General features: G+C 53.7%; 1 protein-coding gene across 9 annotated transcripts in view; it reads left to right on the forward strand.

Moving 5' to 3' along the window:
• The first annotated feature begins 3,611 nt into the window (after nt 1-3,611).
• Nucleotides 3,612-14,715, forward strand: part of LRP8 (LDL receptor related protein 8) — a 77,131-nt gene continuing 66,027 nt past the window's right edge. For 2 of the 9 annotated variants that reach the window (XM_070468136.1, XM_070468133.1), the window contains exons 1-2: nt 3,612-3,950; nt 4,727-4,846. In XM_070468136.1, coding sequence (XP_070324237.1) covers nt 3,842-3,950; nt 4,727-4,846 — 229 coding nt within the window. In that variant the 5' untranslated portion in view covers nt 3,612-3,841. The remainder of the gene's footprint in view (nt 3,951-4,726; nt 4,847-14,715) is intronic. The other 7 variants (XM_020871353.2, XM_070468134.1, XM_070468138.1 and 4 more) reach the window with 4 other exon arrangements.

The raw sequence follows: 14,715 nt of genomic DNA on the forward strand, positions 1-14,715 counted from the left end.
TTTTTGATGAGGAATTATGTTTGAATAATGGTGCTGGAGAAGACTCTTGAGAGTCTCTTGGACTGCAAGGAGATCAAGCGAGTCAATCCTAAAGGAAACCAGTCCTGAATATTCATTGGAAGGACTGATGCTGAAGCTGAAACTCCAATACTTTGGCCTCCTGATATGAAGAGCTGACTCATTGGAAAAGACCCTGATGCTGGGAAAGATTGAAGATGGGAGGAGAAGAAGACAACAGAGGATGAGATGGTTGGATGGCATCACTGACTCAATGGACATGAGTTTGAGTAGGCTCCGGGAGTTGGTGGTGGACAGGGAAGCCTAGTGTACTGCAGTCAACGGGGTCACAAAGAGTCGGACACGACTGAGTGACTGAACTGACTGACTGAACTAAACTAGTTGGGCTTCCCTGGTGGCTCAACTGGTAAAGAATTCACCTGCAATGCAGGAGACCTGGGTTTGATCCCTGGGTTTGGGAAGATCCCCTGGAGAAGGGAATGGCTACCCACACCAGTATTCTGGCCTGGAGAATTCCATGAACTACAGTCCATGGGGTTGCATAGAGTCGGACACGACTGAGCAACTTTCACTTCACAACTAAACAAGTAGCTATTATGCGCCAACTGTACACTGCATGCTCTGCATAAATAATCTCCTCTAACGCAGTGCTCACAACACTGTGAGATAGTCATCATTCCCATTTTACAGGTAAAGAAACTGTGCCATAGAGGTTAAGTGAGTTGTCCAACATCACATAGCTAGAAAGAGAAGGAACAGATTTAAACTCAGGCAGCCTAACCCAGAGCCCACGCTCTTAATCTCTTTACCTTGCTGCCTCTGAACTTCAATCCACACAATCTGAAAACTAAAATGAACCTATGAAATTCCCCATTTCTGCTTCACAGATGAGCAACTGAAGCTCAGAGATGGGGACTGACTTTCCTGAGACCACACAGTGAAGGAGGTGCTAGGCTGAAGTGGTCAGTCTCGGCTGCAGGAGGGGCTCCAGTTCCACGCATCCTGCTGTCACAGTAGGCATCGTTATGCTTGGAACAAAACCCAAACCTCTTGCCGTGGCCTACAAAGCCCTCATGAGATCAGAACCTTGCTGCTCTCTCTGACCTCACCTGCTCCCCCAACTTCTCCTTATCCACCAGATTCCAGCCCACCTGGAGGCATATGTCTGCTGCTCTCCTGGCCAGCAATGCCTCTGCAGCTGATCTTCCTAGGGTTGGATTCTGTCTCAGCCCACTGGGGATGTCATAACAAAATATTACGGATTAACTGACCTGAAAACAACAGAAATTTGTTGGGAGCCTGAGAAGTTCAAGGTCAAGGCACTGAAAGGTCAAGACGCCAGCAGATGTGATGTCTGGTGAGAGCCCACTTCCTATGTCAGAGACAACTACTCCTTGCTATGTCCTCATATGGTAGAGGGGGCCAGAGATGTCTCTGGAGCCTTTTTCCTAAGGGCACTAATTTCGTGTACGTCCTAATCAACTCCCAGAGATACCACTTTCAAATACCTGCACACTGAGGATTAGGTTTTAATGTAGTTCTGGGAGGATACATTCAATCTACAGTAGTTTCATTCTTGACCATTCAGTGAAATGTCACCTCCTCAGAGAGGCCTTCTCTGATCACCTCTCTAAAGTTACCTCACATTACTCTCACATCATCCTACTTTATTTTTCCTGTCGGAGAGTGTTTTGCCTATGTTCTCCTCTAGGAGTTTTATAGTTTCTGGTCTTACATTTATATCTTTAATCCATTTTGAGTTTATTTTTGTGTATGGTGTTAGAAAGTGTTCTAGTTTCATTCTTTTACAAGTGGTTGACCAGTTTTCCCAGCACCACTTGTTAAAGAGGTTGTCTTTTTTCCATTGTATATTCTTTCCTCCTTTGTCTAAGATAAGCAGTCCATAGGTTCGCCTACTTTATTTTTTCTATAGCAGTTATGATGATCTGAAATTATGATCATTTTTTTTGTTTCTGTTGTCTTGTTTTTATCTCTCTCTCTCCCAACTAATATTTAAGGTGCAGGAGGGCAAGGAGGAATGTCATCTATTTCTATAATGTCTCCCTGGGCAATGTCAGGCACATAGTAGGTGCTCCATAATTTTGTGTTGAAAGTATGCCTGCATTTCATCGTCTGTCGATTGATGGTCTGTCTCCCCACCAAAGAAGCTGGTAGAGAGTCTGATTCACCTTGGCACTCCTAGGCCCAGGGTTGGAACAGAGCAGGGCTGGGATGTGTTTGTTGGACAACTGAATGAACAAAAGATAGAAGAGGTGATGGCAGCAGCACCTGCTGGGCTCTTTGGGGTCTGCAACCCTCTCCCATGGGGTGGCCACAAACACTGCCAAAGGGCTGCTCTTTGTGGGAAGGAATACGGCTCAGTAATAGGACTGCTGATGAGTGACTTCTAGGCTTGAGGCTAGCAACTCCTGAAGCCCTTTCTTCTACATCCCTGCCATGGAGGTGAGACAGCAAGAAAGGAGGGGAAGGTGGACCCACACCAGGCCTAACCACCTTCAAGTCTGGCTCTTTTAGTGGCCAGTGCACTCAAAACTCATTGCCCAAAAAGGCTGTGCTGGTTGGGGCTTGCTTACCAGCAGGTAACTAAAATCTAGTCACCTGCACCCTGGAATGAGTGAAGTGGGGCTGAGACTTTCCAGAGGAGGGGTCTTATTCATGCCAGCAGGGGTGGACAGCAGGGATGAGGCATCCCTTCTGGGGGGCCCCACAGTTTCTGCCTTTCACCATCACAGTGAAGACAACCCCATTGTCCCTGCCGGTCCCCCTGATTGTCTGCCCTTCTGCCTGGCCCAACAGGATGACCCAGTGAGAATGAATGAATCAAGTCTGTGCACCAGGCCCAAGTCACCTGCCTCTCATCCTTGGTGAGTCTCTCATTAGCAGGGATGAGGCATCCCTTCTGGGGGGCCCCACAGTTTCTGCCTTTCACCATCACAGTGAAGACAACCCCATTGTCCCTGCCGGTCCCCCTGATTGTCTGCCCTTCTGCCTGGCCCAACAGGATGACCCAGTGAGAATGGATGAATCAAGTCTGTGCACCAGGCCCAGGCCACCTGCCTCTCATCCTTGGCCTCACAAACTGCATTCATATGAGAATGCAGCATGGGCACGTTAACCAGCTACAAGAATGTGTAATATCTGGGTGGGAGCCTTGCAGGAGTGCAGAGGTCCATTCATTCCTGCTCCCCCAGTTTCTCCCAGATCACATGAATCCTGGTACCCCTATCCACTACCATCTCTACTCCATGAGCACATTCACAGGCCTGTGCACCGGGGAACATCGTCTCCCCTCCCGCCCAGGTTCACTCCTTGGCATTCCTCAGCCTCCTATCAGCCTGTCACCTCCTCCAGGCAGGCTGTGCTGCTTCCCTTAGGCCATCTGCTACCTCTGGGGGTAGAGGTCTTGCCTGGCTCATCCCAGCGTCTGCAACGCCCAGCACGAGGGGGCCCCTGAGCAGGGTCACTGAGAGCGTACCAACAGAGAAGCTGCCCAAGAGCTTGAGGGAGGAGGCAGAGGAGGCGTCAGCAGGAGGAGCGTGGGGCGGAGGCGGCGGCGGGAGGGAGCGCGCGCGCCGGCGGCAGCAGCCCAGGCCCGGGGCCGCGCGCCCAGCCTGAGCCCGCCCCGCCGCCGAGCGTCACGGAACCTGCTTGAAATGCAGCCGAGGAGCCGGGGCGGGAGGCAGCGGCGGCGGCGGCGGCGGGGGCAGCGGCAGCCCCGGCGCCGCGGCAAGGATTCGGTGGGCTGAGGCGAGGCGGCGGCACAGGGTGCGCGGGGCGCGGCGGCCGGAGCCCGGGGCCCGCGATGGGCCGCCCCGAGCGGGGCGCGCTCCGGCCGCTAGCGCTGCTGCTGCTGCTGCTGCAGCTTCAGCATCGCGCGGCGGCGGCAGCGGATCCACTGCGCGGCGGCCAAGGTGCGTGCGGCCGATGCCCGGCCCGGCTTTGAGCCGCGGGAGCGGCCAACAAAGCACTGCCCGGCGGCCGACGGGCGGGTTGCTCCGGGGTCCCTGAGCCTGGGCCAGGCAGGGGGGGCGCCTGTGCAGGATATACTCCTGTGGACCCAGATTTCCGTTAATTTGCCCTCTACCCCACCCTCGCGGCTCTCTTGTGTAGTGGGCTCTGCCCTCCGGCACCCGTTCTTGGGGGATGGGCGCCGTGGGGGCCAGGAACTTTGCTGGGTTGGTCACTGATGGTTTCGCGAGGGCTGTGTAATTCTTGCCATTGGGGTTAATTTGACACGCGCGCTCCGCGGCGGCGATGAGCAGAGCCGGGAGACTACCCCGGCTGACAATGCGTTTCCGGCGACCCCTGCGTGTTGCAGAGAAAGAGGGGCTGCGTGCGAGGGGGATGTGCCCACAGCGCCTAGTGCGCGTGTCGCGGCGTGTTCGGGGGGTTCCCTGTGGGCTGTATCTGCGTGGATCTCTCATTATGGGCCGTGTGAGTGTTCTGAATGGGGAGTGTATCTAAATGGTGTGACACCGTGTGTGTGCCTGGCCTCGTCGTGCCACAGAGCAGCCCGTCATCCCTGGAACCCTTATCATCCTGCCCTCCTTCCTTATCGAGGGTGCCAGAGGCCTCCAAGCCTTCGGTTTCAGCGTCGCCCCCTTTCCTTCATTCAGTAGACCCCTCCCCGCGGCCAGGACCTCTGTGCTCTGGGGATCCGGCTCACGCCTCCTCTCCTCCGGTCCAGGGTCGGTCAAGGAGTGCGAAGAGAACCAGTTCCGGTGCCGAAACGAGCGCTGCATCCCCTCCGTGTGGAGGTGCGACGAGGACGACGACTGCTCCGATAACAGTGACGAGGACGACTGCCGTGAGTGGTTGGCCGGGGAAGGAGGGAACGGTGGGGGGACGCTTTACTCAGCGCCCACGTGGCTGCAGCCTCCGCCGGGCCACCTGCCTGGGCTTTTACTGCCGGAGGCTGCCGCCAGGAACCCGCCCAGGAGCCGCTTCCTTCTGGGCACTTAGGGACCCGGTCGGTTCCGGGCGGCCCGCGGGTCCCGCTGGGGCCGGAGCGGAACCTGGCACTGCGGGGCCGGGGAGGATGGTGCGCCACGCCCAGACTGCTGGGAAGGATCTGTAGTCGGCGAAGGGACAGCCCCTACACGCATCTAGCTTTCTGCGATCCTGCCCTCCGGAACTCCAGCCTCGACACCACCACAGAACGCGCGGGTGTTTCAAAGTTCCACGCAACTCTGGGCCTAGCCTTGCTTCTTTTCCTGCCGCGTTTGTGAATGAATGGGCTCCCCGGGGCCCCTGATTGGCTGTGGGAGGACCACCCCATAGGTCTCTGTGGTCTGAGCGGGCCAATCGTGGGGCGGACGGGTGTGCTGTTTTCTGGCGCCCGGGGCGGTGGGGCCCGGCCCTGGCCCCGCCTTGGCCACACCCCCGCGCTTCCCCTGGGTAGAAGGTGCAGGTCAGGCTCCGGCGCCCGCTGCTTTTCTGCCTAGTCACGGTGAAAACCTTTCTTGTGCCATCCTGGTTGGCCGACTGCGGTCTCCTGCCAGCCAGGCCCAGGCGTGAGTCATGGCAGAGCAGGAAGAAGGGGGCCAGAAGGAAGAGTTTGTTTCCTGAACGGGGCGTGAGGATCCCGAGGCTGTGCGGGAACCGCAGGTTACATGAGGTGGCGGACCGCATTTGCTGAGTGTGGCGTTCGCCGGCACCCGGGCGCAGCAGCTTTGGAAGTTCTTTCTTGAGGTGCACGCGGTTTCTGATGTCTGCGGAACCTGAAGCCAGTTAGCAAGCAGTTGTCACAGTGGAAGGAATGTGGTTCCAGGAACAGAAAAACAAGACTCTTTATAAACACAGACACAGGTAGTCATTCATCCATCGTCACTGAGCGCCTGCCGTCTGCCAGGCACTGGGGCACTTTGGAGAGCAGACCCACCCCACCCCCCACCCCCCAGGCCAGGGAGTACAGCTTCGGCGGGATGAGGGCAGCTGGCCCACAGCTCCACACAGTGGCAAGGGGTAGAGGAACCACCTGGGCCGGCGTTGTCTGTTGAGGTCTAGTTTGTTTTTTCCCTCTTGGTTTGCCAGCCAGTCAGCCCCCAGGTTCATTCTCAGACCGTCACTGACACAACTCGATGAACATGAGTTTGAGCAAGCTCCTGGAGTTGGTGATGGACAGGGAAGCCTGGCACACTGCAGCCCTTGGGATTGCAGAGTTGGACACGACTGAGCGACCAAGCTGAACTGAACTGATCCCAGATTTGGCTGTGTGACATGGGTACATCTTTCTCTCCTGTCTGTTTCCTCTCCTGACCACTTGGGCTAATGATTCCTGCCCTGTTTTTGAGGACCAGTTCTAGAAATGTCATTTAAAGGGATGTGACTAATATGTGCTGACTGTTAGCTGTGTGTCCACCACTGTCAAGTCCACCACTGTGTCTTATATAAATTCCTTTAATCTTCAGAACAGTCCTATTTTACAGACAAAAAAAAAAAAAAAAAAAAAACCCACAAAACACAAAAAAAGAGGCACTGGAGAGATTAAGTTACTTACCCCACAGCTATTGAGCTGCTAAGTAGTAGCTTAAATTTAAGCATCTGACTCCAGAGTTCTTATCCTAATTATGATCCTGACCATTTCCCAATGCTGTTGAAATTCTGAAAATGCCTGCTGCTGCTAAGTCACTTCAGTTGTGTCCGACTCTGTGTGACCCCACAGACGGCAGCCCTCCAGGCTCCACTGTCCCTGGGATTCTCCAGGCAAGAACACTGGAGTGGGTTGCCATTTCCTTCTCCAATGCATGAAAGTGAAGTCGCTCAGTCGTGTCCGACTCTTAGCGACCCCATGGACTGCAGCCTACCAGGCTCCTCCATCCATGGGATTTTCCAGGCAAGAGTACTGGAGTGGGTTGCCATCTGAAAATGCCTAGGCCAGGATAAAATATGACAGTGAGTCTCCTTGCTGGGAGTTGTTCTTCTGTGGTTCCTTTTAGTAGGAGTGCTGAGGATGAGGTGGGGAAATAGAAACTGTATTTCTGGGCTGGTTTTACTTATCTCCCTGAGTCTGCATAGCAACAGTTTTGTGAGGATGTCTGTGAAGAGCAAAAATGTTTCTTGTCATTCTCATTTGTTGATAAGAATTCTGGCTCAGAGAAGTTGAGTGATTTGCCCAAGGTCACACAGCTGAGAGTGACAGAACTTGGTCAGGGTGTCCGCCTGCCTCCTAGCTCAGGGGCATTATCTGTGGTGGTTGTGGTGGGAGTGTGGTGAAGAAGGACCCAGGAGGGTGATCCCAGTTCTTCTCATCTCCATTCAAGGCTCTGGGCAAGATGAAAGAGTGAAGTAGCTGGTGGCGGGGAGAGGGCCAATCTGATGGCCACTCTGGGCTTTCATTCTGAGATGGCTGGGGTGGGGTCAGAGGTTAGTGAACAAAAGGGTTCACTTAGGGTTTTTTGTTATTGTTCACTAAGGGTTAGTGAACAAAAACAACTGACATTGAGGGCTTGGCTGTTAGTATTGAGGACTGATCCTACACACTGGACTTTTCCAGACTTGTTTCATCATCTGCCAAATGAGGGTAGCCATTCCTTTACCACAGGTTAGAAAGTCTTCACATGGGGCTGTGAAGAGAAGGGGATGGATGCGTGTTCACACCACCAAGGTCTTTAGAAAGGGACTCCTAGGGGTCACAAAGAGAAATGGTGAAGAAAGGGTTGCAAGCTTCAGTGGCTGTATGGGGCCAGGTGTTAGAAAATGGTCTCTTGTCACCTCTCCCTTCCCCATCTGGAGAGTTCCCTCCATTCTGCGCCACCTGCCCAAACTGCATTACTTGGAACTCTCCTCCCTGCCTTATATTTAATCATTCCACCCCTTCCACCCTGTGAGAGGGCCTCAGCCACTGCACCTCTGTACCTCTTAGCTTGTAAACTGGGGATTGCAATTTGTAAGTGAAGTTTGTGTGTGGCAAAATGAATTCAAGCTCCCAAAGGGGCTAGAATGCTGTCCATGAATTCCGTGAGCTGATGGAGGTCGGGGAGAGGGAGCTTGTCTGTGGAGGAAGCCAAGGAAGGCTTTCTGGAGGAAGAGACAGCTGAGTCAGCCCTTGAAAGATGGTAGTTAATGCCATTCCCTCAAGCCTTGATGCCTTACTGGTGGCTCAGCTGGTAAAGAATCTGCCTGCAATGCAGGAGACCTGGATTCAATCCCTGGGTCGGGAAGATCCCCTGGAGAAGAGAATGCTAACCCACTCCAGTATTCTTGCTTGGAGAATCCCATGGACAGAGGAGCCTGGCAGGCTACAGTCCATAGGATCACAGAGTCAGACACAACTGAGCGACTAACACTTTCACTTTCATTAGGACTTAGCATTTAGAAATAGATGATATAGGCCCCCCATTATAGAAAAAGAACTGGAGTTCGGAGAGGTGACATGACACCCCCAAAGTCACACAGCTCCTCATGGTTGGAGCTGGAGCTCAAACTAAGACCTTCTAAATGCTGAAACTTAAGCCACAATGGATGGGACTTGGCTTTTCGAATAGAGCTGGCAGGATGGGAAAAGGAAAGGCTCATGGGGCTTTAGTTCCCAGCTCAAAGGGCCTTCAAAGTGGAGGAAGGGGCTGGAAGCTCAGGGGCAGCCCAGCCAAGGGAAGGGGTGGGGTTCCTGGCTGCACCTGGGCCGCATAGACCAGCCGGCGTCTTGGCCTCAGTTTCCTGTTGCTCCTTAGTGTCTGGGGCAGAGACAGGGGTTTTGGTCTCCAGCCAGCCCTTTGCTCCCAGAGCGGCAACAGCAAGAACAGTGAACATTTACTGAGCCCTTGCTGTGGACCAGGAGCTGTGCTGGGATTCTACATGCATCACCTCATGCTCCTCGAGTCTACAAAACGGGGTGCCTCTATGAAGTCACCTGCATCATCCTCGTTTTACAAAGGCACAGGGGGTTAAGGAACAGGCTCAAGGGTGTATGATTTTTCAGTAAACTGAAACTGCTGGGGTATGAATGTAGGCACCCAACTACGGAACGTGTGCCACATCAAGTACTAGCTGGTGACCTCAGGCAAGTCCCCCCAGGCCTCTGATTCCTCATCTTGAGGGGACATCAGCCTCTCCCTCACAACCCCTTCAGCTTGTCTGTGTGGATGGGCTGTGTAGACAGGTGTCCCAGTTGTATATTCAGTTTTCTCTACCTATTCAGGCTCTTTTAGGCTGCCCTGTTCTCCTAGCCTCCGTCACCCCTCCACTTCAAGTTTAATAAGCAGTGGCTGCAGTGAGGTCTCCCCTGGCCGGGAGTTCATTAGCTGGGCGAGGCCTGGCTGCAGGAGTGCTGAGGCCTGCTGGGCAGCGGCCTTGTAAGTAGTTAAAGCTTGGCCACCACTTCCGGCTGGGGCTGTACATTGCATCTAGTATTCAATGTGCCATCTGACCTCAGCCATTCTAACACCCCTGACACCAGGCCCAGCTTCGTGTCCTTTTTTGGATGGAGTCATCTGACAGACAGTGCTGCTCTCTTTGAACCTCGGTTTCCTCATCTGACCTGCCAGTTCTACCATTCAGAGTCCTCCTGAAGCTCCCATGTCCCCATAGCAAAAGGTCAGCCGAGACTCCTCTGCATGATGGGCCTTGGTGACCAGCTCCTGATGGCCACTGCCCTCCAGCCCCTTCCTGCTCTTCCTGTGAAAGAACCTGTGACACCAGACTTCTGTCACGTTCTAGCTTTCCTGCTGCTTCTCATGGCTAGGCCTTTGCACATGCTATTCCATCTGTGTGGAACACTTTCTGCTCCCTCACCTGGCAACCTTCTTTTTGTCATCTTAGAATTGTCAGTGCAGGTTTCATCTCCTTCAGAAAGCCTTCCCTGCTACCGTCTCTCCCCAGGGCTGAGATACATGAGTCAAGAGAGGGGACTTAGAGACTTGGTGTTGGAATAACTCAATGTGGCTCTCAATTAGCCACTCTTGGTTTCCTATCCTAACTGTGACCTCTGGCTGAATGGCCTTAGTCTTTCCCTCCCAGAGGTGTTGTGAGGATTAAGTGAGATAATGTGCCTGATAAGCAGTAGGTGTTCAGTGGATGGCAGTGGGTCTGTCTGCTCTGGAGGAGTTCACTGAAGAATCTAGATCTCCGTCTGCCAAGATGCCCCTACTTCTCCTGCTCCTATTTGCTTAGCCAGAGGTCTGAAGGCTCTCATGTCTGAGACTTGCCCCAGCCACAGGGTTGCTGAGCCCCAGTGGAGGTAGCCCCAAGGCCATTCAGCCCTGAGCTGGACCTGGGAATGGAGAAAGTCACCCAGGGAGGGCCTGAGGGAAGTGAACCAAACCGGCCTAGTTGGTCTCAATGAATGAGTGTCTGGGGCCCTGCGAGGGGCAGAGGAAGCCTTCCCTGAGGCCAAATGCTTGTCCCAAGGCTGGTTTATGACCTGTCTGTGCCTGCAAACGGAAGGAAGCCCTGTGGCCCCCGGCAGACCCCAAGCTTCTCCCTTCCCCAGGGCCAGGATGGTGCCTCCATGGCTTGATCCCAGCAGGCCTTGGGAGTGTTTGCTGAAGACTCTCCCGCGGGCCTTCCTGCGGGCTCTCCTGGGACCGAGCTCCCCTCTGGAAAGCCCCTGGGCTCACTCAGGCCTGCTGAGGGTTCTGAGTGCAGTAGGCCTCTTAGCCCTCTCAGTTGTCTGCACGAAACTGGCTTGACAGTTCTCCCTCCCTGGGGAAATAGCAGCAGCAGGTGAAGCCAGAGAGATGCCCCCAGGGAGAGGGTGAAGAGAGGGAGGACAGAAAGCGTTGATGGAGCAGGAGAGGATGGACTTGTTTGCGCTGCCCTTCAGGGCTATAAGCAAATGGAAGTAAGTGTTCTGGCCCAGGTCAGACCCCTAGGCCAGTTCCACCCCCAGAAAGCCAGTCCTGGACTGAGGGGAGGGTGTGGGACCCTGCTGTGGGGGCTGTGCAGCCAAGCCTCAGGGCCCTGGATCTAAACAGTACTAATAATACCTGCCCACATGCTCCGATCACCCAGTCTTTGAAGGTCTGGTGGAGATGCCTCCTCCCCCAGGTGGCCTGCCCTGACCTCTTGTCCTTTTGCTCCCTGGTCCCTGAGCTCCCATAATCTGTCCCTGTTCTTCCTTTGGTCCCAGATCCTTCTTCTCCAAATTGTCCTGCCAACCTTGTGCTGAGCAAGGAATATGCCAAAACAGCTCCCTCGAGGGAATTACTAACAATCGATACAGGCTATTTACCCTGTGCCTAGTACCATGTTGGACAATCTGCATTCAGTAGCTTTGCTGCTCACAACCCTTGGAGGGCTATTTTCTTATTATTTCCATTTTAAAGATGATGAAATCAAGGCTCAAAGAGAAGTGACTTGGCCAGTGTCATGATGTTTGAGTGCTAGAGCTGGGACTTGACCCAGGCCTGTCCACTCTGGAGCCTGGACTTCTCAGGCTCTTCCTTTCTGAGCTCTGATTACCCTGTAGAGGTCAGAGGGTGTGGGGCTCAGAGGGTGTGGAAGAAGTGGATGAGGGATTGCAGTGTCCAGTGATGCTTCCTTGGAGTACAGATTTCTGTCTGGGAGGGACCCTCTTCTCTGGACACAGCACAGAGCCCCAACATAAGGTCCTCCCCTCACATAGCCTCACATAGCCTGAATGTGACCCTCCATAGTTTCCGAGGGTCTTCCTTGGCCATTGCCTGGGGATGGTGGTTACTGTTCCCATTATACAGATAGGGAAACTGAGGCCTCAGTGATATGTCACTGATGCAAGGTAACCTCAAAGAGTGTCATTTCCAATTCACCGTCTTTCCTCCAGAAAAGGCCAAGAACTCAAGTCATCCAAAATGTTGACTTTGGTTCTCTGTGCTGTGCTGTGCTTAGTCGCTCAGTTGTGTCTGACTCTGCGACCCCATGGACTGTAGCCCTCCAGGCTCCTCTGTCCATGGGGATTCTCCAGGCAAGAACACTGGAGTGGGTAGCCATTCCCTCCTCCAGGGGATCTTCCCAACCCAGGGACTGAACCCAGATCTCCTGCATTGCAGGCAGATTCTTTACCAGTTGAGCCACAAGGGAAGCCCAAGAATACTGGAGTGGGTAGACTATCCCTTCTCCAGGGGATCTTCCTGACCCGGGAATTGAACGGGGGTTTCCTGCATTGCAGGCAGATTCTTTACCAGCTGAGCTACCAGGGAAGCCCTTGGTTCTCTGACTCCCATGCAATTCGTAGACTCTGGGCATTCATACATACTTTCCTTCTGCTTGGATTGTGCTACCCTGTCTCCTATGAATCCTTCAAAACCCAGCTCATTACCTCTGCCATGAAGCCTTCACTGTCTCCCAGGTGTGATCTAACCTCTCCCATGTTTGGATGCCATGGTTTTGTCGACCTTTGTCATAGCCCATTGTAGGAGCTCGTGGTTGCTGGGGCGTATCCGAGGTGGGGGACCACAGGGCCTGGCCCAGAGCCGAGGCATTTTAAGAGTGGTGTGTGAATGAATGAATGGGCTGAGGAAATGTCCCCCACTTTTCAGAGTGGGAAGCTAGTATCAGTCAGATGTGGGGGAACCAGGGGCCTCTGAGGAGCCCCTGAGAGGTCCTTGAGGCTGGAAAAGGGAGCCGGGTGCCCTTTAGGGACCACAGTCGGGTCCTCTCTTGTGAGCTGGGTCACCTGAGGAGTGAAGTCACTTGCCCCAGGTGGGTTGGTCGGCCAGCGACAGGACTGGGCCATGCCTGTCTGGCTACAGTTTGACGCAGGTAAAGGAGGAGATACATGTTCACACATCCCAGTCACAGCTACAGTGGGAGTGATGTGGGGGTGTGCTGTGGCCCCGCTTCCTTTCTAGGTACCCCAGGCATCTGTCTTTGCCAACCCCTGCCAGTGGGTGTATGGGCTCCCTCCTGAGCAGCTCTGGCCCCTCGGTGCCCCTGAGCATGAGCTGAGCCCCAAGCAGCAGTTCCCATCACCAGTTGTGTGGCCCTGGCTCCTCTTACAGGCCGTGTATGTCATAGGCCCCAGGAATAGCCCCTTGGCTGGAGTGGCTCAGGAGGGACCCCAATTGTGAGCTCCCCCATTCCCCTGCACCAGGTCTGACCTCTCTGTCCCTGGCAGAGCCCAGGTCAGATGCCCACAAGCCAAGTTCTTTGGAGGTGCAGAGTCCAGCTTATTATCAACACCCTCTAGTGACTGGAAGAGTCACCCAGAGAAGCAGGGCCATGGGGCTCCTAGGTCTGCACAGTTCCCATGACCCCTCTCGGCCTCCACACACCCACCCGTTGGATATGGCAGCCCAAAGCCTCCCTGAGGTCTGCCAGCCTTGGAGTCCACGGGAATGGTTATGTGGCCACTACCCTCCCCTGGTCACTGGCTCTGAGTTCCACAAGGGACTTTACACCAGCCACTCTGCAGACTATTCAGTTTCTGGCCCTCTCAGCCTGTTAGAACCGCAGTATGGCTTTTTCCAGTTTGTGCCTCCCAGCTGCTCTGTGGGGAAGATGGTGCAGAAGTTCATTATCATCCCCATTTTCTTGATGAGGAAACTGAGGCTCAGGGAGGGTGCGGGGTTCGCCTGGGGCCGCTCAGCCTGTTACTGGTGGAGCTGAAGCCAAAACTCACTTCAATTGGTTTCATTTATTTTTCCAATGGAAGAAAGTTTTTCTGATTATATAAAAACAATTTCATACTTGTTTAAAAAAAAATAAAAACACTCAGACAATTCAGAAAAGTGAAAAGAGGAAGGCAGGAGTCTCCCATGTGGTTATACCACCATGGGAGCTGCCTGTCCTCCCAGAGATGTTCTTGTATTCTCTGCATGCGAGTTCATGTGCTTTTTTTTTTTTTTTTTTTTTTACAAAATGAGCATGTGTTATGCCAGTTGTTTTCTCCCTACAACATGTACATCTTTCTGTGTCAGTAACAGTAGATGCCGATCATCGTTTTAAAGGGCTAGATAGCATTCCACTGCATGAATCTTCCCTGATTTAGTGACATAGTCTCCTATGGATAGACTTGTATTTAGTTGGTTCTATTTTTTTTTTTCCTGTCTACACAGTGCTAGGGTAAATATCAGGATTACACCTTTGTGCCTTTTTCTGGTTCTTCCACTAAGAAGATGAAAGCCCTGGGAAAGACAGGGCTGAGCATATGTGTTTTCATCCTCACCTTGTCGCTCTCCCTCAAGGAGACAGTTTCCTATCTCACAACACCCTGACCCCCTGTGGCCCCTCCCCGCCAGGCGGGCAGTCCACAGGACCTCCCTTTTCCGTGAGCACAGGGTCACCTCACCACAGTCCCAGGGGGCAGACAAAGCAGCCAGATCCAGGTTGCACAAAGCAAAGTGAGGAGAAAGGACAAGTGTATTCTAGCCCCAAGGAGAACACCCACCCCCAGAGAACACAAGAGGGAACACAGCCAGTCTTCGTTTTTCTCAAGATGTTTGTAGAATCTGTCTCCTCCACAGTGTTATAAAAGTTATTCTGCCCCTGCCCCTAGCTTGCTGTGTGACCCCAGGTGAGGGGCTCTCCCTCTCTGAACTTCATCTCCCCTTCCCCCATTGGTCCATGTGCCACCTGCACTGTAACCAGCACTCTGAGCAGTTTTCCTTGCCCTGGAGCTGGGCTCAGGGCCGATCCTGGCCTGGGGGAAGGGGACTTGTGTCCCTCAAGCTCCTTGATGCCTGGTGAGGGTTGGTGGGAGTGTAGCTGGCTTTGTGGGTGGATTCCAGGCAGGCTGATGGAGGGTAGCTGGACTATTTA

The sequence above is a fragment of the Odocoileus virginianus genome, chromosome 5 (genome assembly GCF_023699985.2).
Source record: "Odocoileus virginianus isolate 20LAN1187 ecotype Illinois chromosome 5, Ovbor_1.2, whole genome shotgun sequence".
NCBI lineage: Eukaryota > Metazoa > Chordata > Mammalia > Artiodactyla > Cervidae > Odocoileus > Odocoileus virginianus.